Source organism: Aphis gossypii, chromosome 2 (assembly GCF_020184175.1).
Source record: "Aphis gossypii isolate Hap1 chromosome 2, ASM2018417v2, whole genome shotgun sequence".
NCBI classification, from domain to species: domain Eukaryota; kingdom Metazoa; phylum Arthropoda; class Insecta; order Hemiptera; family Aphididae; genus Aphis; species Aphis gossypii.
In genome coordinates this window covers 4,229,295-4,256,166 of record NC_065531.1, presented here as the reverse complement: position 1 = coordinate 4,256,166, position 26,872 = coordinate 4,229,295, and the positions used below count along the sequence as shown (strand labels likewise).

The 26,872-nt window shown below is 26.3% G+C and overlaps 1 protein-coding gene across 1 annotated transcript in view; it reads left to right on the top strand.

Moving 5' to 3' along the window:
- The window catches only part of LOC114126694 (uncharacterized), an 86,580-nt gene extending 60,676 nt beyond the window's left edge, over positions 1–25,904 (top strand). Inside the window, exons 43-65 of the mRNA XM_027990695.2 lie at positions 3,581–3,625; positions 5,780–5,842; positions 6,140–6,169; positions 6,799–6,843; positions 7,231–7,287; positions 7,473–7,538; positions 7,637–7,696; positions 9,479–9,532; positions 9,814–9,876; positions 9,974–10,039; positions 10,547–10,597; positions 13,897–13,953; positions 14,177–14,236; positions 14,338–14,385; positions 14,957–15,013; positions 15,387–15,443; positions 15,674–15,751; positions 20,230–20,286; positions 20,745–20,810; positions 21,064–21,126; positions 21,320–21,361; positions 22,092–22,136; positions 25,649–25,904. Of these exons, the coding sequence (XP_027846496.2) occupies positions 3,581–3,625; positions 5,780–5,842; positions 6,140–6,169; positions 6,799–6,843; positions 7,231–7,287; positions 7,473–7,538; positions 7,637–7,696; positions 9,479–9,532; positions 9,814–9,876; positions 9,974–10,039; positions 10,547–10,597; positions 13,897–13,953; positions 14,177–14,236; positions 14,338–14,385; positions 14,957–15,013; positions 15,387–15,443; positions 15,674–15,751; positions 20,230–20,286; positions 20,745–20,810; positions 21,064–21,126; positions 21,320–21,361; positions 22,092–22,136; positions 25,649–25,698 (1,280 nt within the window). The 3' untranslated portion in view covers positions 25,699–25,904. The remainder of the gene's footprint in view (positions 1–3,580; positions 3,626–5,779; positions 5,843–6,139; positions 6,170–6,798; positions 6,844–7,230; positions 7,288–7,472; positions 7,539–7,636; positions 7,697–9,478; positions 9,533–9,813; positions 9,877–9,973; positions 10,040–10,546; positions 10,598–13,896; positions 13,954–14,176; positions 14,237–14,337; positions 14,386–14,956; positions 15,014–15,386; positions 15,444–15,673; positions 15,752–20,229; positions 20,287–20,744; positions 20,811–21,063; positions 21,127–21,319; positions 21,362–22,091; positions 22,137–25,648) is intronic.
- The last annotated feature ends 968 nt before the right edge of the window (positions 25,905–26,872 follow it).

The following is a 26,872-nucleotide window of genomic DNA, read 5'->3' as shown; positions in this document are numbered from 1 at the left end:
ATATTAAATATCAATATCAATATCCCTTTCTTGATCTGTAAATTTTCTTTAAAATAGTACGCTAATATCGGTGCAACACATTTGCGCCAAAAATATTTTTTTTTTTTTTTAAAACGCTTTAAAACTATGCACCATTACTAAACTGAGTTTTGGAATACGATGGCAATACGATTACAAACTTATTAGTTATTGCGTTTGTCTTACGATTGCACATGAGTTGTACAAAAAAATGCAAGTTACTTACCTATTTTTTTTATTAAATTCAATAAAAATAGCATATAAACGAGAAACATCTTAAATGTTTGACAACGTCTTGTATTTTGGTGTTTTTTCAGTGTGAAAAGATAATTTCAATAGCACCATCCACTATTATTTACAAAATACATAGAACTGTGGCAGAATTTTCTCTTAAAACCCATATCATATTGATATATTAGAAAGTTTACTGTAATGCACATTTGTATTATGCTTGTATAAAAATAATATTCAGTGAATAGGTGCTATTTTTATTTATTTACTAGCTGACCCGGCAAACGTTGTTTTGTCATAATTTGAATAAATTCAACAATTCATTGTTCTCATTTAATAAATCATGCTGATCATCGACTATGCGTCTGGAAAAAGAAGAATAAATTAAGATTATTGTAGCTACAACGTGCATCCACGCAATTGGTGAGTGCACTTTCGGAGTCATCACCACTCATAAAGTAAATTTGTAAAAAATGTATGTGGTTTGTTTGACATTGGATTGCAATAAGCCCACTTTGTGATAAACTTGGCCTTTGATTTTGAATGTTGAATTAAATTGTTGACCAATTACAGCATTATTTTGAACTATTTCTGTTGCTCTGAACGATGTCATTTGGAAACACGAATTAAATTTTCGAATTGACTTCAGGAACAGATTCGAATCTGGATCCGTACTTACTGATAAGTAAACCGTTCAATGGTTCGGGTGGTGTTTCAATTTCCGATAAATACACTTATCCTGACGAGCAACTAGCGCAACACATACCGGCTGACTCATTTTAGAATTTAAACGTATTACAATGCGGACATTCTTTGTCCATAGCACCAATCTCCACTTTCGAATGAGCGTAATATAGTATGGGCCCATACTCGAATGCTAGACGAAGGAATTAATTGAATGTAAATATTCGATGACCGATGTATTTGTATGCGTTATCGGTCATTTACTCTGTGTGTATCAACTACAAATCTAATCGTCTTCTAATCATCTTTCTTGATCTTGTTCAGCATGTGCCTAACGCAATCGCGCCACGTTCACACGCATATTTTATTAAATTTTATATTCATTATCCTGTTGGATTTGTTTATCTGTTCTTTGTAATCTTCTATCTCGCTTAGCTGTAGTTTTAGCCGTTTGACGGGCCAAATCAAACCTAACCTTTGAGTCTTGCTGGCATTGTTCATAGTACAAAACACATAAATTGAAATAAATTGAAGTACTGAATGCTGGAAAGCAGTAAACTGATAATGTAATTATTTTATTATATTTTATTTTTAATAATTTTGTTTTATTATTTTTTACGGCTCGATCATTTAATAAAAAAATAATAAATAATAATAATAACCGAGGCCGCCGACTATATAAAAATATTTAAAAATATTGGCGGTAAGCCATCCTTTTTACCTGGGAGTAGGTTAGGTTAGATTAGGAAAAATAGTTAAAATCACTCTTTCAGACCTAATGAATATACACACAGTATTTCATGAAAATTTGTCATGCTGTTTCGGAAGAGTATTATACTAAAGTTTTGCACGTGTATATAAATAAATTTTAAAATAACAAATAGATACTACTAAAAATCAACAATATTTCATTTTTCGTAACTTGAAGCTCCATTTCAGTAAAAATTTAGTTTTGGGAGATAAAAGTTGATATTACTTCAAAAAACCGTATTGTATATATAAAAACTAATCATTCAAAGTCAACACTAATCGATATTAAAAAATAATCATGAACCGAATACTATTAGAAATTTAAACTTGCTGGAAATTATAGGTAAGCGCATAAAAAAGCATATGAAGATTAAAATTTACAGCCAAATAAAATAATACGTTCGGAATTATCTTAGAGAAATACATTCAAATTTACTGATACTTACAATATATTAGAAAAATCTATATACTGTAAACAACGACAATTGTTTCTTCGAATTCATAAATCACTTAATGAAGAAATCGCAAAAATGTGTGCCTTCAAAATCAATTGACTGCTGCCTAACAATGTAAAGTTTTATTCGTGAGTTATCTATGAATGAAATTCAACAATCGTTTATTTCAATATCAATTCATGGAGATTTTAAAATTGCTACTCACCAAACTTTCAAAAATGCATAAAAGTACCATAAAGTACTTATTTATAATATAATATTTTTAGTGCTTATTTATTTTTTTATTATTTATTTATTTAGTACCATAAAAGCCTGAAGATTTCACTTTGGTCTATCTTCGTATCGGAAAAAAATTATATTTTAAATCTTAAACAGGTTAACAACATTCTTCGAATTATCGGATTACAATTTTTACCGTCGAACGAAGTCGAAGATACTTTTTTTGTTATTCAAAATATAACGCCCAACTTTAATTTTCCACGTTTATCAAAATCTTAAGACCATATATTATTAATAGATGTAAATTTACAACATCAATTTGGGCTGAACCTTTTTTTGAATCACCACGAACTACAAATTATGCCTTGTCTTTTCACAAACATTTTAATTCGCAATTTTATTCACTTCATTCTTCAACCACTAATTTTATTTTAAATTTTAAATTAATTCAAGAGGGAACTTACTTAAAAATTAAGGCACAGTGAAATCAAAACGAAATAAAGAGAAACAACATACATAATTTGCATGTATAACTTGTATAAAATATACTACATCAAAAAAATTATCTAGTATACAATATTTAAAAAAAAATTGCGTATACATTTAGAGAGATTGATTTATTATGAAATATTTGTTATATTATTCTTTTTTTTTTTTACTTTAATAGATGAAAAAATTATAAAATTTAAACTATTTTAAATATAACAATATAATTGTATTGAATATTATCGATACAATTATTAAACTATCACAATCAACTAATCTACTTAATCTAAGTATGATTTAGATAATCCATTTTATAAACCATGACAGCAACGTATTGCATGTGAAATGGGCAATAAATCAACAGGTTGTACCTTATCTTTCGTACGCATCTGTCCACATCCCTCAAGGCTACTTTGGAGCATTTGTGCACAAATGGGCTATAATCTTTAATGTATTAATTATAAAACCACACACAAATTATTGTGTATATAATTATCGTATAATATAGTTAATTAGTAATGTGCCAACCACAATTTATTTTAAATGCAAATACATTTTAAAAATGTCTTTGAAATACTATAATATAATATAAAACTAGTTTGTTTTCAAATTGTAATAATAATACAAAATTAATCTAAGGTGCAAAAACAGTAGGAATTATCAATACCTAACTTATATTACTTTAAGTATTGCCATTTTAAAATGTTCATTAATATGTATTAAGTTTTAATTTTCAGGTTTAAATGTTTTGGACTATAAATCGTTTGTTTTTTTTAAAGCCAGTAAGATTTTTTCAATGCTTATATAATATTTGTTTTAGTTTTTTTTTCCTTAGAATATATATCTGCAATAGTAGTTACACTAAGCATATTAGCGGAAAATATACAAGTTGACTGTGAAAACATGAGCTACCCAACACTTAGCAGTAACACTCGACGTGATATTTGTTAGGCTATTTTACATTATATACATATTACATACGTTAGTGTTTTTTTTTATTTATTTAATATTATATAGTTATTTATGTGCTAGTTAAATCGCGACACCAGTTCCTCTTTAATCTTCTCAGTGGATTACCAGGAATTTTTGCGGAGTTGAGGGCTAGAATAAGTGGATTGAGATGATTTGTAAAACGACAGCGGTAGCGCTTGTAGCCTGTAGGAGGATGTGGCTACATCGGTTACAGTTGGCAGTCCAAGATCTGAATGTAGAGTAAGGTTTGTAATATACTAACATAGAAGGGAGCGTTGGTAATTATTCGAAGTTATATTGATTGGAACGTTTGCATTTTGTAAGTATTCGATTTTTTTCAGCTCCCAATAATTGGATACCATAAGCCCAAATGGGCTTCAGGAGGGTTTTGTAAAAGGATACATACTAGCAAATAGTTTATTATTAAAATTTAGTTTGTATTCTTTGCCTAGTAGTGGGTACGGATATTTTCATCTGAAGTTAAGTAAGAGGCGTTTTTATTTAATATGCTTGGCCCAAGTTAAGCGTTTATCTAGGAGTAGACCTAGGTATTTGACTTTGGTAACTAGTGGTATAATTTTGTTTGCTGGGAAAACCGAAGGGACTACAGCTTGTCTGAAAGTAAAAGTTATATTATGTGAAGACTGTACGGGCCGGGAGCATATTATTTCGATAATAAAAATAATAATAATACGCGCGCCAGGTCACCAAAACGTTTCGTGCGCTGCAAGCATACACCGACCGACTTGTGTATCTGTGTGTATATAGGTATAGCACTCAACAGGAAGTGGCCAGTATCGCCGAGCAAGACCTGTGAGTGCTAGTATGTGATAGTGTGTGTAAATGTGTATACGTATGGGTGTGTGGCTGTGTGCTTAAAACTAACGGATATAGGTAACTCTAGTAAAAATGGTAACGCAATGCAATATTGATAAAAATGACAGTATAATAAAACAATATGATAGATTACGGCCCTTTTGGCCCAACAGGTAAAAATAGTGTTAAAAATATAGCCCCTTTGGCTCAATAATAGATATATAATATAATATTGGTATAAAAAATATAATAAATAATAATACCTACGATAATAAACAATGTAACTCACGTAATTAGAAGGTGAACTGCTGGCCAGCCGCTACCTATGATATAATAATGTACCTACAATTTTCACACACACGCAACACAAAACAATTTAAATAATACACAAAAAGAAATAATACAACACAAACGTGGCGATTCGCGCCCAATTTTGATTACTATTAAAAATGCGACAATACTATAATAATTTAATGTAATACAAACAAAATCGCGGCGATTAGCGCACAACGATTTGCAAATATAATAATAGCAGTGGCGATTAGCGCATATAAAACAATAATTGAGGTACAAATGTACAATATAAATTCAGTGGCAATTCGCGCTCACAATTACTAATAAAAAACGTGGCGATTAGCGCTGCATAAGTTACAAAATTTGAGTATAAACTTCTGACAGCGATTAGCGCACGACGAGAGCGTTGTTGCGTTAACGCTGGAGAAAGACAGACTAACACAATTATAATAATATTATACAGCCGACGGACAATTCAGCGATTATAATATTATATAATAATTCACAATCGACGAAATAATATAACAATAATTAATTTAATTGTGTGTGTGTGTGTGTGTGTGTGTGTTAATCGGCCGGCGACGTGTGTATATTATATATATATTAATATTTAACGCCCGATTTTTGCGGCGCCAACAAACACTTTTCATTGTTTATTTTTATTTTCTAATTTGAATACCATACTTCCATGTCTGTTTTAGTTTAATACTTTCATGTAAATAAACTAAACAGATCCACCAGTTTCCTTTAATGGATAATAGAATAACATTCGATGTAGTTTGTAAATGAACTTAAATAAAAAGGTATTAAAAGGTTATTACGAGTATATAACTCGTCCAAATTTTTTTTTTTAGTTTATCCAAATCCAGTAACAGCTTTAGATTATAAGAAATACAAAGATAACATCGAATTTATTGGTATGTTATTACTCATTATGTCATATTAGAAAGAATTATAATAATATAATGTATTCAGACTACCTAAGTTTTAATTATTAGAATAACATTACAAAATACTGTAACATATGTTTTCATAATTTACAAAAGACGTACATTACGTAGAATAAATATTCCTATAATTTAAAAACTATAAAACAATATTACTTTATAAGCAGTACTATAAAAATGTAGTTACTGCAAATAATATTATTACGCATTGAATATATTTGTTTAATTTTAAATTATTTGATATTTCATTCAAAACAATTCCTAAAGACCAAAATATGTCGGGCCCGAATGTTGACAGTAAGTAATTTTAATATTTCTTCAATTACCCTGCATTTCATTTTCTAATAAAATATAAATATATAATACTATGTCTAATCTATAATATATTATAGAAATTAATATGCGTTTTTAAAAGAGTGTACTATACTTCATAAAATTATATGGTATTCATAAACTTATTTTCATATTTCATAAATTGTTCATATAGGTATTATCAGAAAATAGATGCAATAATACGTCATGTATAAATTTAAATTTTTCATAAATAGTTTAGATAGGTATTAAATAGTTATAGTGAATTGATTATGTTTTTGGTCATTAAATAGTATGTATGCTATAATAGAGTACAAATTTTCTTTGTATCAAATCTCACGTTATATTCCCTCCCTCTTTTAAATGTTGAAGACAAATATTTAGCATGTTAATTGATAACTTTTGAATTAAACGTAAAATCAAAAATTCAGTATTGAAGGGAATTGTAACACTTGTAACTATATACGTGTCACCAACATAATAAAAATTAGTATTTCCAACTTTATACCTGTGCTAGTACGATCGAATTTCATTTGATTTATATAATAACTTAAAACAAAATATTTTACTGTCAAATATGTTGTAGCAATATTGTAACAAATACATTTTTTCAGGACGACACATTATGACTGAAACAGAGTTTGAACATTTAACACGTAGTAGGTACATTTTATGCATGTATTTTTTATTATTTATAGCTTTTTTTTTTTTTTACAAAATTATTGTTACCTATTATTATTAACATTTTCGATAGTCATTAGATTTCATAACGAAATATTGAATTAAAAAATGTTTAAAACAATGATTATGTATGCACAAATTTAAAATTAAAAATGTATTAATCTATTTACATTCTAAATATTAAATAAAGAAGGTACCAATTTTTATTAATTTTATTACTATCAATGTTTCAAAACAAAAATATGATATTTAATGTTCATTAAGAATTTTTAATTCAGTATTTCTATTCACTATTCATTACGTTTACGATTTAACATACCTAAATAGCTTTTTGATTAGATTCATAAGATAAACATTTTTTTCAGATTTTCCGAAACTATTTCAAAGTTGGGAAAAGTTTTCGTATAACAGAAGAAAAACAAGTAATTAATACTATTTATGTTTTGTTTTTACGTACTTTTATTTATTTAAGAAATTTATAAATGACTTGTTGTATTATGTACTTTATTTAAATTATTTATGAATCCTATAATATTATCATTATTTTAAACATTTTCTATTCTTTGTATGTATATTAAAAATTCATTTTATGAAAATATATTTTAAGAAACAAACAGTATGATCAACGACACAAGCGATTTCTTTAAAAACTTATTCAACGATCTAAAAATGGGTACAGTATAATAATCATTTTGTATGATGCTGATGCACGAACTGTTTCTAAATTAATAAATGTGTTGATTGTTTAATTATTTATGTTCTGTGAAATAGTTTATTACCCAAAATTTGGACAAACAGTGGATGCATATACAATATATATTTTGACTATGGGTAAGTTAGTAATTATGTTGTTATTTACATTTAAAATATAATAAAGTTGTATAATTATTAGACGTAACTCATAATTTTATACACCATATAATATACATATATATATAATTTCCAATACAAGACCAAGTAATCACTCGAATCGGCTTAATCTTTATATATTACAATATTTTTTGATTCTCGTCTCTTGATAATAATTTTTAGATTATTAAATAATCAACAAGATGATTATCCAAGTATATTAGCCCCTTTTTTTCTTCAATAACGCAGGTTATAAAATCTGATTTTTGAATTTTTTAAATAATGTGTATTCTGTATAGGTACTTAAATATCTAAGATCATAATTGATATCTTTTGTACTATACTTACATAAGAAGTGTCCTGAGGGGACACAAAATCTTTTTTTTTAATTTGAAACTCTTTTTTTTACTGTTAAGTGTTAGTCATTTAATAAATTGAATCAACTTCAACAAATACGAGTAGTTACACATGTTAAGCTAAACGATATTTATTAATTTTACAATGATGTGTATTTTTTTTTTTGTTTTATATTCTATTTACTATCGTCGCTTTTTAAAAAATAAAAATACTTTGATTTTCAATAACGGAGGTGACTTCTGGAGTTTTACGTAAATCCATTTTTCATAAAAATCAATTTCGTTTTTTGTTGTAACTCAAAATCGAATAACCGCAGAAACTTAAAATGTTCACCAAATGTTTGTATTATCATTTTCTATTTACGATAAGATTTTTTTTAAATATTTCGAACATCTCTTGAATCATTTATTTTATAGCCTTATAGGTATGAGACATTTTTTAATATTTTTTTTTTTCATATTTAATAATTGACTTATTATTTAACTTAAAATTATTCGCTTATTCAGTTATTCTTGAAAATTTAATGCAAAGCTCTTTATAATTTTATAAGTCTTAGATTCTGAGCGGAGCGAGGAATGTATTGGTTTTACAATGATGTTTATTTCTTTTTTATTCTGTAAACACTTTTTCTCCCCCTAAACTTGCTCAAAAGTACAAGTATAGCATATTTTCTGAAAGGTAATGTTCTTGAGCTGATACTTTAAAGAGGTAATTTTTCGATTTTCGAAATGATACTTGAAATAAAAACTGTTAAAAGAGAAAAAATGTACAACTTCACGATTATGTAGGTAATAATATAAAATAATTACGACTTTGTTTATCACCATAGAAACGAATAAAATTCAATAAAAAAGATCCCCCGTTCGCTCAGAATTGTTTTTAATCGAATGCAATCATATTGCATTCAAATCGAATACCTACAGTAAAATTACACTATCCTGTCCGAGGACCAAAGGGAAGATGGACAAACATCCACCACCGAAATGCGCTTACTTAATTTTTAATTTCTCAATTGAAAAATATAGATAATACATGGGCACGATTTATTTATATATATATATATATTATTTGAGGTTAGAATTTTGGTAAAATTTGTCAAAATTACAAAATCTAGTAAATTATCTTTTAATTAAATATTAAATATTTATAAATTTTATAAAAACTTTTCAATTTATATCTAAATTTTGAAAGTTTAATATAAAATGTCCTCGTAAGTAGCTTATATAATATACTAAAGCCATAAAATCTAAAATAAGTATAAAGAGGACAATTATTTTTCATAGATATTTTAAATTCGTATTTGAATGAAGTTACTTATTATAAATTTAAGTATAAGTAACGATATTAATTATTTTGTTTTAATTAAAATAATATATATTTATTAATATTCTGTATTCATAATTTTAGACATTTGGTGTGATTCTATAAATTGGAGGGATTACTTTGTAAATGCAATACTTTGTAAGTTAATTTAATTTAAATTTTATATCATAGCATATTATTGGTAATAAAATAATAATGTATTTGGTCATTTTTATTACGAATAAAAATACGTAAAATACGTAATACGTTAATTACGTTATAAATTATAATATATACATGAAATTTTATATTATTAATTCTGATACGTCTTATATTCATGCTACATTTGTCCACCTTAGGCAATATTATTATTTATTTTAGTATTAATTAAATTGAATATTTATACTTACAGTGAACTAAAAGTAATTTTTGTTTTGCAGTATACCCGACGTTTTTTGATGAGTATAATAATTATGAGTTAAACACTTATGAACTTCCGTCAGGTTAGTTATTGATGCATAGATAAAATATAGTGTTAAACTTATGATAATTAATACTATTATAAAATAATTAACAACCAAATTTAATAATAAAAATTAGGTATCCATAACTATAAATTAGACTATCTAAAATTAAATGAAGAACAGTTCAACATCTTTTATCGACGTAAGATTTTTTTTATTATTTTGTTAAATATACCTATTTTATCATTTTTAACAATAACTAAATTTAATGTAATATTTGTAATATACATATTACATATTATATTATACATGTATAACTTAATTATTAAAGCATAATATATCATTAGAAGATTGTACCCAATAATTTTATTTCATTCCACATTATAATCTTCTTGTCTTCTTTTTAAATTTATTGATTTAATAAGTTATATTCAAGTATACAATCAAACTATAAAATTTAAATAATTTATAAAATCTACAACAATTGTCTAACATAATATGTATAAATATCTAATTATTTCGTAATGCATAAGAAATATGTTTAAAAATATTAAATATTTAACTGTTTTTAATAACAATAGGTTAAGACCTCTAGCTATTAACAGTTTTTATGTTTAATCAAACATTAGTTTTATACTTTTAACAATTATTTTTTACAGTGAAAATTCTATATATTTACATAATCGAATCGTTTTAATTATTCTTTTAGTATTTCCATTACCATATGAATCGTATACACAGTATAAGATAAGAAAAGCGGGTAAGTGGGTATCGCTCTGCTGTAGATTAGGTGCCGTGTAGATCACTATTATATATTATAAGAGTGTTAAATTTGAATCCAATGATAGTTATCATTGAATACGAAAAACGATTCTGAACGAAGATGATTTGTCAGCCTAGGATATAATTTCCAGTGGTTGGTGAAAAAGGTGGTTTATGTTTTAATGGCCTGAATACACCAAAATTTAAGTTTTTTTATAATTATTATAAGCTAAACTTCTGAAAAATTTTGTATTAAATTTTCAACTCTTAACTACTTATGCAAAAATTTTTATGAATTATATCTCCAAAATAATTTGCAAATATTCATGATTTTGACGAATTTTTGTCAAAATTTGAACTTCAAATACTAATAAAAAAAAAATTGTGTCTAGGAATTCTTATAATTTTTTAATCACTATAAGAATAACATATGAGGAACTTTGCATAACATTTTCAAATATTTTGATTGGGCCAAAAAAATTTTATCGACACTTCAAAAAAAAATTATCAAAAAAATGAAAAATTTCAGTTGTCTATAAATTGCTCAAAAAAACTCAAAATATTTTTAAAATTAAATCATGTAAAGAAAATGTCAATCTAAATAACTGGTACAATTTTCAAGTATCTACGACTTATACTTTTTGAATAATAACAAATATTTAAAATCGTTTGAGGATAAATCGTTATCGTTACGCGATTTCGTAAAAATTTAAAATTCAAAAGCACTTAAAATTTTTCCTATAATGATACTTTGAGTTTTCTCTACAGCTACTTGAAGAAAAGCCTATGGAAAACTTAGTGTTGTATTTTCAATCCTTAATTGTAAACACAAAACATTTTATGATTTTTCAACTTCAAAATTATTTGCAAATTTTCGCGTTTTTGACAGATTTCGTAAAAATTTGAACTATAAACGCTTAAAAAAAAAAACTGTTACTAACGATTTTTAATTTTTTTTAGCTACAATAAGAACAATTCATAAGAAACCTTGTATTAAATTTTCAAGTTTTTTTGGTCATCCAAAATTTTTTTACCGACACTTCAAAAAAAAATCCGCATAAAAATCGAAAATTTTAGTAGTCTATAAATAACTCAAAATAAGTCAAAATTTTTTGAAAATTTAACTGTATATAGATAACACTAACATGAACATTTGGTGAAAATTTCAAGTATTTACAGTGATTAGTTTTTGAATTCAACCATATAAAAAAATCGATTCGGTCGAAAACTGGTTTTGCGTAAAAATTCCCGTTTTTCCGTCATTTTTTTTTTTTTGTTTTTCTCGATTTTTTTAAAAACTGTTGGAAAATGTTTACTTTTTACCTCTATAATGCACCAAGGATATTCACTTTTCCATCGGAAACCACCCCCAAGTTTGAAATTGAAGCATTATTTCGACTAGTTATGCTGTACACTGACACAAAAAAAAATTGTAAAATCAATACATTCATGATTCATCACTCCGTTCAGAATTATAAAATAAAAGTATGTCATCAAAAACGTTCAATTTCACTTTATTAATTTATAATTTAATATTATATTACCTATATAATTTAACAATTTACATTACATTTTTACTAGTTATACAATTTACTTCAAGTTGTTAAAATTTAGGTATTACTTTATAAGTAGGATTTGGCGCTTATGAAGTATACTGAAGGATAGAGGTCACCCAACTAATACCTATGTAGATCTATTATGAAATTTACCGAATTTACCGATATCCATAATATTTTTAATGACTTCTTTTGCACATTAAAAAATAATAACAAAATATGCATTTTATTAAATAGTTTTTGATAATATTATAACAAATCACTATCGCAAAAAAATCGTATTACAAAAAAATATATTAAGTATATTTTAACGTGGAGATTACATTTTTTAGTATATCCGACTCCATAATATGACCCAAAAAATAAAAAATATTTTTATTCGTCATTTTATTATAAAAATATAAAATGCTACGTGAAAATTATATGATATATTTTATAATTAAAAGACCATATGAATCCGTAAACATTTGTTTGGATTTCGGATGTGGTCCGCAAGATGATGGCTCTAGGTATGGATTACTATAGCCGCTATATTTATAACACTAAAATTCATCAAAATATGTGTTTATAGGTATATTATGCACTTAAACACATAAACATTAGCTCAATATTAAAAAGTTTTGCAACCAATTTCTTATAGGGACATCGACATAATATTTAAATGATCATATACTGGTTGGTTATCATTTGGAATTTTAAAATGTTGAATAGGTTATCAGTAGTCTGTACAGTTATTCAAATAATAAACCGAAACGCATATGCAAATTAATTATCTTAAAATGTTAAAATGTTAATAACATGATATATTTCATTACATAAATTAAAATTTTAAAAAATCAGACAAATAAATTATTTTTATTTCTACCTAGGTTCTATACTCTTATAGGCAGCGGTGCTACATAAAATTGCACAAAAAATATTTTAATAATATATATTATTATAGTTGGGATTAAATTACTCTAGTTTAAGAAATTCAACTATAGAACAGTATCTATACACGATATAATTTGTATGGTCTTCTGATACCATTTAAACAAATCTTAGCTCAGAAAAATTCAAAGTAAAATTAATTTATTAAAAAATTATAATTCAAAATCTGATATAGGTATTTGGTTAAAATGATTTTTTGCACTTATGTTTTTACCCTCAAAATATGTAGAAAAATCACTGATCATGTACTGAACAATTTATTATACATCGTCTGATACTTCTTTTTCGCCGATTTTATGAGTACCTAGTTTAACATTCAGACCAGTACGACCAATGAACAAGAATCTTTTCATAGTCACTAAATATAATATACAATTTTTTAAAATTTCACCCATCTATTCACCAAGTTATAAATATTTTATTCATATTTTATTAGATATTTTAAGTGAATCTTCTTTAAAATACATAATAATAAACAACACAATATTAACAACTAACAAACCTCATAAAGAGCAAGAAGAAAATTGAAGAGTTCCGAACACTGCAGTTATAAGTTATAATATAATATTTTTATCAAAATATAAAACCATGTACCTATTTAATACGGATAATTTAAAATATATTTTTGAAATCCATTAAATAACAAAAACGATTTATTTATTTATTAATGTATGCCTGTATACATTTAAAATCATTAAACATAAACAATTAAAGTAATAATTTAATCGACATAAATGAATTTAGCTAACTATGTTTTGTATTTTTATAAATAAAATAATAAAATGGCAATGGTAACGTATTTTTTATTTAGATTTAGATTTAAAACAATTTTGTTTAACTGAAGAAGAATTTTCATATTGGCAACAAGGTTAGTTTATTTATCATAGTAAATAAAAAAATTTTAAAAAAAAAACAAAATATCCACGAGAATAATGCAGTAACTATTTTTTTATTTCTTTAGAATAGGATGGCTAGTATTAATATTCAACGCTAAAATTAAAAATTACTCATCATTCATCACGTTGTATAAATAATAATAAAATATTTTAAAAATATGATCAACAAAATGTGTTTTTTATTATTCTTTTCAGTTTTTCCACAAATATCTGAAACATACACAAACTACAAAACAAGATTGGAGAGTGAACTTTGTAAGCTTTTTTTAATATCATAATAATTTACCTACTATTATTTATATTTTAATATGGGTCAATAGAAAATATCTATTATATTATATTTATTTTAACTTTAGATGTTCAATCCATTGTTTCAAATGTTTTATTTAAACTTTTTAAGGAATGTACGTATAAATTATTAAAATTACTAACTATTATAATAAGTATTAAATTTGAGATTTTTTTGTGATCACAAATTGTTGTTATGGTTTAGAGTTGAGCAGTAATTACATACCCACAAAACACCATTGCATATTGTGGAACTTTGTTACTCACCGGACACCCTTTTTTTCTTTATTATTTGTTATTCTTTTTTTTTCTTTCAGCTAATGTAGTTAAATATACTGAAAAATACGGGGAAGTCAAAATATGGGGATATGGATTCCCTATGGGGTAGGAATTAAGATTTTAAACGGTGGTACAATCATAATTTTGCTGCTCAGGCATTTCACCTATAGCTTCCATATATAATAACAGTAATACAGTAGGTATACTGAAACTGGTGTAGCCATGCAGGTATACTTAATTTTTAACCTATCAAACTTTACTGTAATCCCATTTTCTTGTTCGAAATTTTCATTAATACCTCTCTCAATAAAATACAACATTAACGTGACAGTAAAATTAATTTATGTTGATAATTAGTTATTAAAGAATTAAATGTGACTAGAATAATTTGTATTTTTTTTTTTTTAGTGTTTCCTCAAATAGATGAATGTTACAATAGTTATCAAACCCGCTTCGATAACGCATGTAAGTCAATTAATTTTAATACTTAGTTTAATACTCATACTATTTAACATTCAACTTATTCAACTAATATTCAATGCACAACATAGTTATGTCATTATTACTAGTTCTACTAATTAGAATTGTATGATAGATTAATATCAATTATCAGCCGTGTACAATACTATAATATCTTTAAGTTAATTAAATAATACGATAATATATATCTTTAATAGCAGCTGTGTTCAATAAAAATTAATACATAATATAAAAAATATACCTAGATAATTAATAATTATTTTAACTTAAATGGTTAATAAAATAAATTAAAATCTAATTAACATTTAAGATTTTATATATTTTATAAAACTGAGTTATTAAAAACATGATTTATTAGTAAAAAACAGTAATGAAGACACAAAAAAACAGCTATCATTCTTAGTTACACATATGGGTAAGTGGTAATAATCAAAATAATTAAATACACATAATTCTATATTATAAAAAATACCTATAAACGTAATTTGAGAAAATCGTATTTTTTAAATTAAATTAACGTATAAATTAAAAAAACCAACAACCTCTTTCACAAATTAGTCTGAAAAAGTTCACCATTAACTTTTCCTTTTCTTTCATTTATATTATTAAAAATCTCTTCATTTTGGATCTGATCTTTCTTTTTAGATTTTAAAGCTATGCATATTATCAGTGATACAAAATCTGGAGGTATGGCGTATAAAGACTTTAAAGTGTTCAAAAACAGTGAGTATATTTACCTATTTAATGAAATCTAAAATTTATTTATGCATTTATCGACTTCTCAGTAATACAAGGAATAATAATAATTACAGAATGGAATAGTGGATAAATGAATAAATAAAACGTGTAATTAACATCCAAACAATAATTATAACACTTAAAAATGAAATAAATAAATCATATCAATAAAAGTAGTGGTAATAATAATGAAAAACATTAACAGTAATAATTATAGTAAATAGACAATAAATAAGGAAATATCACAGACGTATAGTGTAATCGTTCAACTATTTGGCGGCTGCAGGGCTGCCGTCGTGCAATTTGACTAACACTCCTTCGAACTACACGACTCGAATATGTGGTTGATAGATTTTATATCACCGCATTCGCATAGTGGAGAGTTTGCCATTTCCCATTTAAGGAGTAATTAATTGCATCTTCCCTACTCCGTCCTGATGCGGTTGAAAGCTGTCCATCAGGTAAGGGTAAGATCCAGACACTTTTATAGTTGGATCAGTAACAATGGTTTTGTTTCGGGCTTATGCTACTTTCCATCGTTTTTTCCATAGCCCCTCTATGGACTCTTCGGGTAAATCTGTACGTCTGATAGGATGCCTAGACCTAAACCTTATAGGGGGATGTTCCGGGGAATGTCCTTTTGTAGGGACAGGTTTTGAAAAATTCTTAGTTTTAAGATGGTCTTTTTAGTATGAGATGATCTTCGTAAGAGGGGCTATGTTTGGTAGAACTGGTAACCACTCCGTTTGTGTAGATTTTACAGTTCTTGAAATGATTAGCATAGTGTGGTTCAGCTCATCAGCTGTGCTTTAACTTTTTTGCAATGTGCACTTCTAGCCCATAGTGATAATTAGTATTCGGCGACACTATACACCAATGATAGGGCTGAAGTTTGGAGTACACTGATACTACATACCCAGCTAGTACCGGCTAACTCAGCTATGATGTTATTGCGTGTTTGTACCTTATTTCTGATATTTCCCATGAGTTAATTATAAGTTAGAGTTCTATCGAATTTTACTCTTAAGTACTTGGGGCATTCTTCTGAAGAAATTTTTTTACCGGCGATTATTATTTCAAGTTCTTGGGCGGGGGGGGGAGAGAGAGAGAGAATGGAGATACTATACCACCTATACCTTCAAGTGGTCTCCCCGACGAGTAGTGTGTTTTCGAATTTTCATGGGAACTAAACCGCAAATTTTACAATGAGAATACGAAACCAAACAGCATCACATCGACAACCAGACGTCACTTGGACCTCCCAGCCTTTTCAGTAGAAACAGCCCTTTTCAGGGCATTTTTGACTCACGCGTTGCCCGTCTAAACAAAGAACTAAAACTAAATCACTAAATGGCCTATTCTTAAACAGCATATTTATTATTAACTATTAAATAGCTATACATAGTATACTGCAAATGACAAACGTGTTCAATTCTTATTGATAATTATAGTAATTTTAAGCAATGTCGTATAACTAGTAGGATAGTCGTCAAAGAAAAGTCAAATTTTTTTTATTATAATAGTGCGAGCCGGTCAGTGGTATCTAAAATACTTGATATTAATAATAATAACGCGAGGTGAATTCATGGTAAATAATTCGTAATTTGTATTAGTAATAGAGTTGTTTTTACTCTTTAATTCATACTCGTAGCAATCGCCAATCTTACGATCAACCACAAATAATGGTAATCAATACCTAATCATATTTGATATGACGTGTCCGGTTTACATGACTACATGAGGCTATAGTACTTCAAGTAAATGAATGAGCAAGTGGAAAAGCTTAGAATCTTAAGCAAGGATAGAGTTGAATAGGATAAGGTTCTATTATTTTAGCACCACCTCTTACACTAAATTGGTAGATTCTAGAGTAATAGTAGCCGTTGGTGATTTGTGTATGTAATCCATATAGTCATATCACATTCTGATCGCTTCTGTACACACAAAAATAATGTATCCCAAATAATGTATCTACATATAAATAAAATAAGTACAATAAAAATAAAAATTTCATACAAATTGTATATAGTTTATAATTTTTGTACACACATATACAAATATCAACTTTAAGTTAATAAAATTATTAATACAATCCACTCACAATAGTATAAGTATAAGTATATTAAAAAATTTATTTTTTATTGAACGAATCAATCATTTATTTAAACATCTTAATCGTAGTGCCGTATTAAGGTGATATGGCACACAGTTTTTTATGAATAAACTCAAAACATACCCCCTTCCCCCCCACAATACCTATCGTTACATAAATAAAAAATAGTTCTAATTCTCCAGAAAGCCTGGCGTACTGATTTTTATCATATCTAATATAATTAATATTTTTATGGTATGAAAACAATATGTCTGGAGTAAAAAAAGTAGTATAAAAATCGGGGTACTAGTGTACTACATTCATATCAATATTCAATACATTATTATAAAACCAAAAGAACCGCCTTGCTTAGCTTAGAATATAAATTATGAATATTTTAATGAAAACTTTAAAAAGTATCATATTGCTTATTGTTAAATTCACATTTTTTATTTCCTGAATCACATAATAGTTTAGGAGTAGATTTCAAAAGTCATTATAGTGTATTATACCTATATATCAATAAATATAAAGTTAAATAAATAAATAAATGTAAGTCATTTTTTAATTTGTGTACATAATGTTTAATGTACTGAATTTAAAGCTATAAAATAAACACATGAAAAAAAAACAATAACGATTACAAACCATAAAACTTAAATTGATTTTAAATAACTTTTTTTCTGATTACTTTATTTGTAGGTAGCAAAAATATGAATGATATTTTTTTAATCAATCTCTTCTGATATATTATTTTAAATACATAAAATTAAAACAAATAGTGCTGATAATTTTTCATTTGTTCATGAAGATTTTAGTGTAGTTTTTTACCCTATTTAAAACTAAAAAAGAACTTTTTCCTGGCGCATTTGAACATGATAACGAACAGAAAATTCTCAAAGCTATCTCAATATTTAGAAATTTACTATTTAATTGTGTGTCAATTAAAGGTTTCAAAATATTAAATAAATAAATATCTTCGCCCATCGAGTCTCAATTGCATTGTATTCACAATTCATTCGAATCCGACTTATTTAGATCCTTGCTAGGTATAAGGTATACGTATTATTATTATTGAAAATATATTTTAGGTTAGGTTATTAATAAATATAAGTTATAAATTTATAAACATTATGGTCAGGAGAAAGACTAGAGATATCAATATTAGTATTAGTTTTTATGACTATGAGGTTTGCAAGGTACTCGTGATCATTTGTAAATGATTTTAAAATTTTCCGCTGGGGTAACTCTCCCTTACGCCCTTACACACCTCTCAGGCTTAATGATATACATACTACAAAATCAAATGAATACTAGGTATACAATAAAAAAATGATAGGTATAAATTATTTTTTTAAATTTATTATTTTTATATGAATTTAAAATAAGATATTTTTTTTATTTACTATCTTAAAGTTTATTAGCTTTCTTATTTTTAATGGGCTAAAAAGCACAAAATAAACAGGAGTGGATAGTGGGTTCAAAAGAAACTGTACTAATTTTGATAGGATTAAACTAAAAAATACTATAAGTTATATCATAATTAATTTTATTGAGACTGATAATTTCATAAAAATGAGACTGACATTTCATTTATTTAATCTAATTAACATAATTCATTAGTCGTCAGTGGTATCAGAAAAAAGCCAAAAACATTCGACGAAAAAATCTTTTTATGCCCAAATGAACTGTACAAAAATTTGATTCTATTTATAACCTAGCTATTTATAGAATTTTATGATTTTTTTTTTTTGAAAATACAATTATAGTATCTATAAAATTAAAGGCGTACCTTTATGAATTGAAAATTAAAAGCAATTTTATTACATTTCGATCGCAGAGAGTTGAACTGTTGTATTAAATGTATTTTAAATAACATTGTTAATATTAGATGTAAAAAATGTAAAAATGCATTTTAAATGTGGTTTCTAAAAATAATCAAGTGTAAAACACTAGGTCTTTATAAATAAACGATTTTAATTTAATTTAATTTTAATTCAATTTATTAAAATTGAATTCTACGAATGTAATTTGCTCAAACGAGCATAAAAACAAAAATAAGGTAAATATATCTATAAATACATAGTCTACCTATACATTGTTGTCTACATCAATATTCAATTTAGATTATCTTCACTACGATCGTAAAAAAATATTCGTGTGTACCTACATATGTAATTTGTGCTATAGGTAGGTAGTTACTTTATTTTAAAAGTTAATTTTATCGAAATTTTTTAAAACTGTAAATGAAGTCCTGTGTAATGAAAATTACGATTTCCCTCAAAATTATTATTCTATATAGCCATATAGTTGATAATGGTTAAATATGTATTTAACCAAAGTCTAAATTTATTTTAATTGCTTAATTTAGGTTTACCAATGCCAGAAGAATTACGTGATGATTATATTAACAGAATAAATTATCTCGGTAAACTATATTCAATATTATTTTGGATTCCAGTGGCGTATTTAGGGGGTGGTCTAAGGGTACTGGACCCCCCCCCCAAGGAAAAAAACCGATACATATTCCTGCAGTATAGTTAAGTAATAAGCATAGAAATTGGTATTGTGTGTATTCTGACGACGATTTCCAAGGTACGGCTAAATATAATGTGTGATAAAGACAATAGGTTCATAATTTATATAAATTACTTAATTTTGTAAAAGCTCTAACCCCCCCCCCCAGAAAACTTTTTAAAATACGCCACTGTTGGATTCTTTATTTTAATAATTTGATTAAACATAGAGGATATTGTTTTATTGTATATTGCACTTATTTACTATTGATATTGTAATTAGTAGGTAATATTTTTTTTCTAATATAAAAAAATTCAAAAAATTCAAACAACGATTTAATAAAAATTTATAATGTATTTTAATTAATAGCGGAAGTATATAACGAGGATCTACCTGAAATATTACCTTTAGGTCTTTTCAATAATTTAGTGGAAAGTAAGTTAGGTTAAATACTAAAATTAACTTTAATATAAATATTAAAAATAAAATATCTTTATAATATTAATAATATGTTTATGTTTATTTAAACATGTAATATTGATTAATTTATCATTAATCTGTATTGAACTGAATTGTATTCATGATTCTATAAAAAAACTTTTTCATCATCATTGAATTATTATTCATTAGGTATTTAAAGAAAAAGTGACTTAACTTTTTTAATTTAACTTAACATTTTGCTTTTTAGTTTATCCAAAACATAACGTTTCTGATTATACAACTTACTGTGAAAATATGAAAGAAATTGATGGTAAGTATTTTTACATAAATAGGTATAGATTATTAGATTTAATTTCAAAAATTCTAACATTCTATGTCTTTATGACTTTTGAATACCTAGGTAGCTAAGTTAATTTTTCAGTAAAATAAAATATGTTTACAATTTATTATTGAAACTTTATTAAGACTTCTGGTATAATAACAAATTGTATTTTATTTTATAGTCATACCAGTGTCAAAATATACGTTTGATCAATTGGTCACAGGTAAATCATTTTCCCTAAATTTAGTATAAATTTTATTGATTTATAGTTAATAAATTAAAATTTTAAGTATTATAAGCTATAATGTTTTATAGCAATACAAAAGTTAACAACAAACAATACTTTTAATTTATAGTAAATGTATACCATAAATTAAAAAAAAAATCATAAAAATGACTAAATACCAGTTAAATTTTACTAGTTAGCTTAACTCAATTATGATTTTTTCAACGAACTCAAACATATAAAATTTAACATAAACCTCCTTAAGAACAAATATCATACATAAAATGGTATTTAGATGACTATCACCAATAGTATTTCTCGTTAAAATGTTTATTCTTTTTACGTATTAGAGTAGGTAGATACTGAAAGTTATTTCTGTAGAAGAAGTTCCTATTAATGTAAATAGGCTAGCTTAAACAACTACAATTAACCTCTCTGTAACGGACTCTCTATTAGACGGAACCCTCCTTATAACGGAAAATTCCAATTTTAATAATCTAATATAATTCTACCTCCCTATAACGGTTACAAGAAGAAACTTCAAAAAGTTGAAGATTGAATTTTTTTCTATTATTAATTAAACAAACCAAAAGATAATTAACGATGACAAACACAAAAAATAACACACATACACTTACACATCGTTTTAAAATAAATACATTTATCACTCCACTCATAATAAACTAAAAGACAAAATATGGATATTAAAAAAAAAATTATTTTTTAGTGGCAAAAAAAATGATTGAACAGCGTTATGATGTTACACCAACCGGTAAGTTTATATTTTACCCATAATGTTGTGTGTACATTTAAATTATATAGTTCTTTAACATGAAACCAGGACATACAAACATTGTATTACGTATCCTATGGCTTATGTGGGCTATAATAATATAGTAAATGATGAAGAGCAATTGTCAATATATATTTTATATCCTTCAGATACGAATCGTAAAACATGAAAAAATTTTTCAAATATATATTTTTTTTAAATATATTAATTTATATAAATATCAATTAACAAAAAAATTTTAAAATATTATTATTATTAATGTTTCTTATATTTGAATATTTACCTATTTTGATAGAAAACACTACTATTATTTACAATGTTTAATGTTTATATATATTCGTTAATGTGTATTAATTGTTAATCTATGGGATAGATTCATATAAAATATGCAATATTAATTATTATTTTGATTGATAAATAATATGTTTTTGGGGCTTTGGAATTTTAGACTGGATCAGTGTTTCCGTAGGTACGTTCCGATTTGGCTGAGACTGTATCGATTTTGAATATAGCGCATTAGCACCCCTTTCCCGACAAAGTATTTTGACTTGAAGCACAGACAATTATCCCAGAATCAAACTTCAGTAATTTGTTTACATTTTATCTGTTACTAAATATTTATATTATAGTAAAAAAAATTTTTTTTTTGATAAATGATAAAATAATCAAGTTAGTTATATAATTGAACGACAAAATCTATTTTAAAATATTACTTTCTCGGCTTGGTGATGACGATTAATTATTGATAAATAAGTTTGTTTTCCTGTTTTGCCACAATAATTTTTGTTATAAGTTATAAACTTATTATTAATCGGTAATAATTGATTACTCGGTACAATATGTTGTTTTTTTGTCTATTTCACGTGGTACTACCTATGTTACCCTCTCTCTCAGCAACCGGAGCATAATATAACGCGTTATTGTAATATTATTGACCACATTAATACATTTTTTTCTTTTATTGGTATAATTAAATTTTAAGTAATCGAATTTCGATTGCGCATTTAGTTGTTAGGTACCTACCCACTGTGCAATATTCGGTCACATAAACGTTTCAGAGATGTTTCAAATCAACTTGTAACATTGCGTTTATTGTTACTTTTACGTTGCGCCGATGTTGTGGTAACTGCCGTTGTCCAAATTTGATGACGTTTCATATGAGTTGCATTGATGTTTACATAACATATTTTGTAACATCGTACCAACATCTCTGAGATGTTATAAATAAAACGTTCTAGAAACATCTATCTTACAATTAGTAGATGTTACATAGATGTTATTAATCAACATCAATACGTAATAAAACGAGAAAAAAGTGTAAAAATAATCTGTCCGAACTGGGTTTTGAACTTGTACAACGGAGAATCATGATTTTATCTACCTAACTGGGGAACGCCTTTACCTACCTAACCACGACTGCCTATTGGAAAATGTGTGTATAATTGTTCTATTTGGGTAATGACATTTTCACAATATTGAGTTTAGAGATGATAGTTTAAGGACTAAGCAGCGGAGCCGCGGAGGCCGGGGAGTATTATTATGTGAAAATAACACACATTTAAGTACATTACTTACCTAAAATTGTATTTTAAATAGATACAAAACATTTTCAATGCACAATATAATAGATTATGATAAAAATGTACAAAAGAAAAATACTCTCAAGTTTCAATAATATATAATATATTTATTTTATTACATGTAAGATGTAGGTAACATAATATTATGTAGGTACCTATTTATTATAAACATAACATTTTAAATGTAGAGGACAAAACAATTTAAATATTAATGCCAATAGACAACAATTTAACTAACCTAACCGTAGTCCCTTAGAGTCCCGTCACAACAGCTAGTCACAAGCGCATCGCCGTCTGCCGACGTTAATCCGTTAACCGTTATAATTTATAATTTTTACATTTTTATCTTGTTCCCTGGATCCCCGCTCGCGCCTTTCGCAGTCGCCAGTTTGTCTAGTGTCTACCGTAGTCCCTTCGAGTCCCGTCACAACAACTAGTCACAAGCCGTAAGAAATACCACTATATTTGTCTATTTATAAATAATAATTGAATTTATATAAATTATTTTCCATCACAATATCACATCACTACGCTGTTGTTGTACTGTTACAGCAACTTGTTTCAGTGATGTTGAAACGTCAACGTTTCTGGGATGTTTATTTGTAAACTTAAAATATTTGTAAAACTAAACCGTTTACGCGATGTTTTGGTAACGTCGAGGTGCGATGTTAGCATTGAAACTTAGATCATACATCGCAACAACGTTCTGTAACCTAAAATGCACAGTGGGTATCTACCTACATAAAAACTCATCTCATTTATTATAAATAAAATGATAAGTAGGTAATTATGAATTCGAATTGTGAACGCCAGAAAGCTTTAAACTAAACTAAAATGGAGAATTCGAATAGTTTATGAATGGTACGCTTATTAATTGCGTAATTTCATTAAATTTTAGCAGGTGCAAAGCTTTCATACGTAGGTACAATAATCAAAAAGACCTAATTGGTCTTATTCCAGTCATGTTCAAAGCCGCCCACCTAATTTATTTTTATTCAATGAGAAATTAATATAAAAACTAACTCTAACTAAGTATACTAATTCTTTACTAAAGCTCATTATAATCTGTACATTTTAATTTTAAACATTTTAAATTCATATATTTAAAAATACAATATTATATTGTTATTAGTGATTGGCCAAACTGCTCAAAATTCGAACTTCGAATCTCGAACCAAACTATCAAGCATCTTTTACTGTTTGAAAATCGAACTTAGAAATATAAGTCTTATCAGATTCTGGCCACGTCGCTAAGATAGTTCAAAGGCAAAATAGATATAATATGTACAATCATTCAAGTTATTTTTTTTTAATTTATAATGACTTCTTAGAAATAATTAGACTATTAGAGGCTGTGTACCTATGTTAATTACTATTTTTGTTTTTATCATATTTATTTTTATGGGAAAAAAATCTATTTTAGGTAAACTAGTCAAAAACTTAGTTCTGGAACAGTAGAAAAATTAGTATTTCTACATGATAATAATATATAATTATTAATATTAATAATTATATTATTATTCATAGAATTTGAATTTTGAGTTCAAATGCAAACGAACATCTTTGCACCTGCTACATAATGCCAGGGGAAACAAGTGCTGAAATCACCGTCGTGTACCCCCGTAATTATACCACTGGGCCATATTTCGATGTACTACCAAGGGCCTACAAAGCAACAAAAACATATTTATAATTCGTTGTTTTTCCTCGCAGCGAAGATAACAATAAATATATAATTGCTAATGCTAATTTTTTCATTCGTTTTACTTTCCTTTTTTTAAAATTACTTTAAATCCTACTATTTCAAATGCATATTAATGCGTATTATAATATATAATAAATATGGAACCAATATACAATTAAAATATTTTTTTAGTGGTAACTAATTGGCGTTTAACATTTTTTTTTCAGCTTTCTACAATGTAGTCAGTAAAGATCATGAAAATTTTCCGAATCATTGAATTCCGATGTAGTGTAAATACATCTTGGTAATTATTGCACGTCAATTGCCCAAGATAATAAATAACCTAAATAAAAAATATATACTAAAAATCATCAAGATAATTGTAATAGATATTTCAATACAAAAAAGTTTCAAATATAATTATTTATTATAACAATAATTATTATTCTTATTTATATACCTAATAAAAATCTAATTTAAATTTGTGATTGGAAATTAACTTATCCCTCATAAATATACCTAATTTTAAATGCTAGTATAAGACATAAGTATATTAAGGTGTCAATAATGACAATATTATATAGTTACATCAATTGAGTTGAATGTAAATAAAAAAGATTATTTTTTATTTTATCTTATTAAGTAATGATATTAATTAATTTTGAAAAATGATGACTAGGTAGGTAGCTAATGTATAAATTTTAAATATCTACCTAGTTATAGATATTGAAAATATATGATATAGTTAAGTCATATAGATCAATTCTTAAGAACTAAAAATAAGTACTACTTCTTAAAAAATAAGGTACAATATGTTGGTGTTTTAAATTTATTGAAAAAATGGTTCTATGTGAATTATGCGCTGTTCGTAAAACTTCTTTAAACAGAATTTTATAAACATAACGAGCAACTACCGACTGATTTTTTAAATTACTTTGAGGATACGTAATAATATATTGGTTATGTTAACAAAAATAGGATGAAAGACACTCCTACTATTTCCTATTTCAAATTTCAATATGGAATTGTTATTTTTTAATCGAAAGATATTTTACGCACAGTGGGTATTTCATGTGGGTGTCGGTGTGTGTGTGTGTGTGTGTGTGTGTGTGTGTGTGTGTGTGTGTGTGTGTGTGTGTGTGTGTGTGTGTGTGTGGGAGGGGGGGGGGGTAATATCCTCCCCAGGTTCTGAAATTTACATGATATTTTTACTTCCCTTAATTATTTACTTAAATGGAATCTCCCCTTGAAAATCGACTATATCCTTCGAGATAGAAGGTCTGATATTAACACCGCGTATAAAATATAATAAAAGGTAGACGGTTGCGGCATAATTATTTCATTGCATTGTTATACTCCACTACTCATTATTTATTTATTTATTTGAATTTTTATACATGTATTGAAAAAATAAAATAACTTTTTTAAGTTAGCATTTATATTTTCCAGAA